The 6421-nt window shown below is 54.0% G+C and overlaps 1 protein-coding gene across 1 annotated transcript in view; it reads right to left on the reverse strand.

Annotated features, from left to right (window-relative positions):
• Window positions 1-6: 6 nt before the first annotated feature.
• The window catches only part of SERHL2 (serine hydrolase like 2), a 21935-nt gene continuing 15520 nt past the window's right edge, over window positions 7-6421 (reverse strand). The window contains exons 11-13 of the mRNA XM_027772728.1: window positions 2023-2105; window positions 985-1081; window positions 7-210 (exon numbers count right to left, since the gene is read on the reverse strand). Of these exons, the coding sequence (XP_027628529.1) occupies window positions 91-210; window positions 985-1081; window positions 2023-2105 (300 nt within the window). The 3' untranslated portion in view covers window positions 7-90. The remainder of the gene's footprint in view (window positions 211-984; window positions 1082-2022; window positions 2106-6421) is intronic.

The raw sequence follows: 6421 nt of genomic DNA on the forward strand, positions 1-6421 counted from the left end.
AGCCATTTGTCTAATACGAAGGAGGCCTGTGCCCTCCACGCCTGGCTTGCTGGGGTTGGGCACAGTCAGTGGAAGCCCCATAGCCCCAGGTTATAGCTGGGACAGGACAGAGAATTCGCTCTTCAGGAAGTTGCTGATGAGGCCGGCCACCTGCTCGGGTTCCTTCATGTGGACATAGTGATTGCCAGGGACCTCAACGAACTGGAACCGCTGGAGGAGGGAAGGGCATGTGCCGAGGTGTGGCCAGAGGGGGTGGCTCTGCCCACCATGGCCAGGTGGCCCTGGGTGTCTGCAGGCCCCCCGGTAAGAGTAGGAATGCCCTGCAGCACGTCATCCCCATGTTCGGCGCCTTGGGCTGATGGAAATCCTGGGGGCTTGGAGGCCAAACTAGGATCCTGAGCCACCTGAATTGTGACCAGGCAGAGCCAGACACAAGAGGGGCCCATGGTCGGGCTGCTGCTGACCCTCACGGCCTAAGGCCGAGGCCTCCTTGGGAAGTTTACAGACTTGCTTCCCCTGTGAGAAGGAACCTCAGGACAGAGGGTCCCACCTGTCTTGGCTCTGACTCCTGTTCTGGCCTGTGATGGGCTTCCCTTTTGTGACCATGCCAGTGTCTGCAGGACTGGGGCAAGCACCTACGAGTGGGTGATCACCCTCAAACACCCGGTGCTCCCCAAACCCAGGACGGAGCCACGGATCAAGCTCCATCCCTGCCTGAATGCTCCCGAAGCAAGGTTGGCCTGGAGGGGGTGGCGGGGTGAAACATGCTCTTGGACTGCCTCTGGCAGCTGGGCCACTGAGCTGTGCCTGGCCTGGTGGGTGTGAGGACAGGAAAGCTGGAGGGTTCTGCCAAAGGTCTCCATTTCCTGAATCTCTGTGTGGTCTCTGGGACTGACCAGAGAGGAGTGAGGCCAGGTAGCTCCCGGGGCCACTTGGACTGGGCCAGACCAGCCTGACCTGGCCCCAGCTGTCCACGCGCCTTACCTCTTTCAGGGTAGACTGCAGAGCGCTGACCATAAAGTACAGCGTGTCCCTGTCCGTGTCGTTCTCTCTCCTCACGTTGTAGTACCCTTGCAGTGCTCTGGGACATGGGCGCGGGGAGGGTGTGGTTAGGATGGCCTCCGGCAGGGCTAGGACACCCCTGCTTTCGCCTTTGAACCCCTCAAGTTCCCTTGAAGCTTAGATTCAGTCACTGAGCGCCAGCTTGTACGGAGCTGGCACAGGCCAGGCACAGTGACATGCTGAAGATGTGTCCTGCCAGGGCGCCAGATCTTGGGGCTCCGGGGCTCACGGGCCTGGCCCTGGATGGCAGAGCCAGGTCTGAACAGGCTCTCAGCCCCCTTTGCCACCTTTTTTGGGAAATGTATAGTTCTGTGGTTTTAGTGTGCAGTTGTCAGCATCACAGTCACTTCTAGAGCACTTCAGAGCCCCAGAGAGCCCTGAGCCCTGAGCCTGAGCTTTCTCATACACGCCCCCATGTCACTTGCTGCCACTAATCGACACTGCCTACTGAGCACCCCGTCTGGATCTGGTGGCCTCGATCCATGGGCTTCTGCAGCTGGCTGCCTTCACGCAGCACGACTCCAAGGTTCATCCTTTTTTCCGCTTCTTTCCACGACCAGAGCACCTCCGCTGTATGGATATGCCCCATCTAGCTTATTTACCCACTGCTGGGCGTTGGGGCAGTCTCTTCCTTTTGGGTTTTACACAGTGGCACATCAAAAAGTTCATGGGAAAATGAAATTGCTTTATTTTGGTGCAAAATAAACCCCCTGAAATTCATGTAGTTTTTCATAATACACATCTCCCATGCACTTTCTGAAGAGCACTGAAGGTGAAAGGGCCAGTGAGGCCTCCCAGCCCTGCTGTCTGAGCCCTCTGCACTCTGCCTTCCTCTCATACCTACCACCAGGGGGTCCCAAGAAAGCACACAGGTGGCTGTGCCATGCCCCCCCACCCTGAGAACAGGAGGCGCACACGGGGCTCCCTCCTGGAGCACACAGGCATCCCAGCCAGGCTTACTTGATAAACAAGATGCGGGCCTGCAGCTTCTTGATGAACTGCATGAACAGCTCCTTGCTGACGAACTCAAAGCTGTTCTCCGGCTGCAGAGACAAGAGCATGGCAAATTCTTACCACCCGGCACCTGTGCGGTGGAGCTTGGTCTGTGGGGGTAGGTGGTCTTGGTGGCATCACCTCAGCCCTCCACCTGGGGCTGGCCTACCCCAGCCCCAAATCTGTTCTCCCCTCCGCTTGGGCTCCTGGCTGCCCAGCCACCCCATTTCCCATACTCCTTTACAGCAGGCATCGTGTGGGAACCTTCCAGTAACTGACGGCATACTTCTGTGCCTGGACTTCAGGACTGAGCCGGGGCCCCCTCCTGGTACCCCCCCTTTCCTGGTTTCATGAGAAGTCATGGGCTTGGACCACAGTGTGGACTGAGGACCCCTGGTGTCCCCCACCCTTAGTACATCTCAAAGGTCTAGGGCTGTGCCGTCCAGCGCGGAGCCCATCCGCAGCACACAGCAGTCCGCGTAGGGGTGTGGAGGTGCAGGGGTGGAATGCAGGCTACATCTGGAAGACTTAGTACGAGCATAATCGAGTTTTGACTGTATCTGAACTAATAACATCTTGGATACAATGAGTTAATATTACAGTTGATTTCACCCTTTTTTTTTTGAAGAGGTTTTTGCTATAGGGCGCATGTGTCCGCCAGACAGACAGAGACAGAGAGATTGAAAGCGAGAAATCACCCCCCAGAGGGGATGGCCATGCCGCAATCCCTCCTCCATTCTCCTCTTGGGATCTTGGGCACGCACGCACACGCGCCTGATGTGAGTTTAAGCCACCGGGTCCGGGACTCAAACCGCTGTCAACTACATGGGAGTCCAGCGATATAGCCATTACACTAACTGCTGGTCCCTCACCCTTTTTTAAAATATACTTTTAAAAAAATGTTGCCAGAGGGTGTGAGCACTTGCCAGAGAGACACACATAGAAGAAGAAAGTGAAAACACTCCCTAGGGGACACAATGACCCCACAACCCCATCTCCCAGAGCCCACCAGTGCTCAGCTCTGATGCCTGCACAGACGCTTAGGAGCCCCGTCCACTGTGCTGACCAGGAGAGGTCAGTCCCAGAAAGTGGCAAGACCACTGCAGGGAACGTAGGTAGCACTGGCAGGCCACTGCTTATTCCAGAGCTGGTTGGTGGGTTGGTTTTGAGACTTTTCTATAGGGCACATGGATTTGCCAGAGAGACAGACAGGTAGAAAGCGAGAAATCACCCTCCAGGGGAGATGGGCATGCTGCAATCCCTTCTCCATTCTTCTCTCTGGATTTTGGGAATGCATGCACACGTGCCTGGAGTGAATATTAAGCCACCAGGTCCGGTACTCAAACTGCGGTCGATTATGCGAGAGTCCAGCGATGTAACCATTATGCCATCCACTGGTCCCCAGCTGGTATATTAAATACCAAGAAAGAATTCTGGGGCCAGCAGCTAGTGTAATGGTTACATTGCTGGACTCTCGCATAATCGACCGCAGTTTGAGTACCGGACCTGGTGGCTTAATATTCACTCCAGGCACGTGTGCATGCATTCCCAAAATCCAGAGAGAAGAATGGAGAAGGGATTGCGGTGTGGCCATTTCCCCTGAGGTGTAACTTGCTTGTTTCACAAACTTGCATGTTTCACAAGTAAGCAGGCCCAGGACTCAAACTGCAGTTGGCCCTGTGGGATTCAGTTGCCTTAACCACCAGGCCACGAACTTGCCCTCATTTTATTACATTTTTAAAAAATTTTTATTTATTTTAAAATTTTTTCTAGAGGGTATATGCTCTTGCCAGAGAGACAAGGTAAGTGACATAGCACCCCCAAGGTAGTGGCCACACCACAATCTCTTCACTCTCCTCTAGAGTTCTGGGCATACTTGTATATGTGCCTTGTATTTTTCAAGCCACTGGGTCAGGACTTGAACCACACAGTCAGCCATATAGATCCAGTCGCCGTAACCACTACGCCATAATGTGGCTTCTGGAGGGTGTGAAGTCACACGGCTCAAAATCTGACCAGGCTACTCTGCGCACAAGATTCCTACGAGTGTAAAGTGAACACACGCGAGCCAGCGGCTCAGAGCCCTGGCCTGTCCTGAAGCTCCGCCACCACTGCCCGCTCCTCCTAATGAAAGGGCTCCCTGATCACCTGGAGCCCAACCAACGTGTGCAGGAAGGCACTGGGAGGAGCCACGCCCTCCTCCCCTCCCATGTCCAGCAGGAGCTGAGGAAGGGGTGCCTGCGCGTGGGAGGGGCAGTTAAGCCTAAAGTGCTTTAGGAGTGCACGGCAGGGATCAGAAAGGATCAGTAATGCCAGCGAGGTCAACAGCTAAGAGGAGGTGGCGCCAGGACCCAATCTCAGGCGGGGCCTGGCTTTAATTCTTTTCCACTAGGACTGGGGCTCTGTCAGGCTGTCAGTTTAGCTACAGGTTGTTCCCCAAAGCAAACATTGAGGGCTATTGTCTCCCCTCTTGTCCACAGATGGGAGTCTGAGTTATGTAGCAGTTTCCCAGGCCCGCCGCAGCTGCCAGGTGTTCTGTTCTTCCTGCCCCGTCTTCTTTTTGCCCCTCTCTTCCTCCCTATCTCCTTTTAGTTTCATTCATGATTGATTTTTAAGAGTAATTAAGGCGTAACTTGCAGGGAAGTGCAGAGGAGAAAGTCAGGTCACGATGGTCTTTTACACACACAGCTCTGTGACCATGACCCAGATCAAGGCTGCCCTGGCCCCGTCCTCGCCCCAGCTCCTCTGGGGTCCGCTCCAAGAAGGCCACCCTCTGACCTCCAGCCCCATGGATTAACTTTGCCACTGTAAGAGCTTCGTATGTAGAACCAGCCTTTGTCTCCGGCTTCTTGGCTCCGCGACTGAGATGCTCCCATGTGGTGCACGAAAGTCGCCTGCTGTCATTATCACCCGTGTGTTACGCATTCACGTGAATGACGGTGCGTCCCACTGCTGATGGCCTCTGTGACTCGCACGCGTCTGTCAGTGGACACGGCACACACGTCTGGGTGTGGAATCACTAGGTCACAGCGCCTGCATGTGCTTCGCTTCGGAGTGCTGGCCGGTCGGTTCTTAGACCGTGGGTCGCTGCCCCCTTCCTGCCGCCTCAGAGGGTTCTGGTTGCTCCACGCTTTCCATGAGGCGCCCTGTGTGTACAGGCATCTCACGGGGGTCGGCTTGCATTTTCCTGGTCACTAATCACGTGCTTGCCGGCCAGCTGGGCAGCCTCTTTCATGAAGTACCGGCTCGGATCTTTTTTTTTAAACTGACAGTTACAGTTAAATTGTTGGCGTTCTTCATATAGCTCGGCCGGGAGCCCTTTAACTCCTCTGCATTCACATACCTTCTGTCAGTCAACGTCCTGCCTTTCTACTTGTTAATATTGTCTTTTAATGAATAGCAATCCTAAATTGTAATAAAGCTCTATTTATCAGGACCAGCAGATGGTGTAATGGTTACATCATTGGACTTCCATAGAGACAACCACGGTTCAAGTCCTGGACCCAGTGGCTTAAAGTGCTGAGTGCACATGTGTGTGTGCCTAAAATCCCAGAGGAGAAGGGACTGAGGCATGGCCAATCCTCCTGGGGGGTGATTTCTCATTTTCTCTCTGTCTCTGTCTCTCTGGTGAATGCATGCACCCTATAGCAAAGATCTCTCTCAGTAAGCAAATAGATAAATAAATAAAAACAAAGCCCTATTTATCAACACATTCTTTTTAGTTTGCTGTAGGGCATGTGGCTTGTGCTCTCACCAGAGAGAGGGAAATAATACTTGTATTATGCAAGTATTACCTACGTACATTACCTGATCATGAATTACCCATGTGTCTATGATGCTATGTGTATAATTACAAAATAGCTTAAAATAATGGAGGCCAGCAGGCAAGTGGAGAAGGGACCAGAGGACAGCCTACTCACCCGAGCGACCCTCCTGTCTCTGTTCAGCTTCAGACCTGGAGAAGGAAGCACAAACATGGTGTCTAGGACCATCTGTCAGGGTAAGGGGACTTACCTTGGCTTCACTGGGGACCCTGGGGCCCTTTCAGCCTAAACTCACTTCCGATGCCTAGACTGGTCCTCAGCCACCCAGGTGCCTGTTCCTGGGTGCTGGGGCAGGGCTGGTCGGCCCGGCCATGCCAATGGGGACGTGCAGACGGGGGTGTGGGAACGGCTCACGTAACGTGTCGTGAGGCTCTCGTCTCTGAGAAACTCGAGCTGTTCTGTCAGATACTGAGTCCCAGGAAGCAGCAAGTGACACAGAATTGTGTCATCACTCGTTGAAGAGAAACTGAGTGAAAGGACACTTTAGAGAGGTCGAGAGGCTTGGTGGTCACCAGCTTCGTGGCAGCTCTGTTCCCTGCACC

Source organism: Tupaia chinensis, unplaced genomic scaffold (genome assembly GCF_000334495.1).
Source record: "Tupaia chinensis unplaced genomic scaffold, TupChi_1.0 Scaffold000294_5, whole genome shotgun sequence".
Classification (NCBI taxonomy): Eukaryota; Metazoa; Chordata; class Mammalia; order Scandentia; family Tupaiidae; genus Tupaia; species Tupaia belangeri.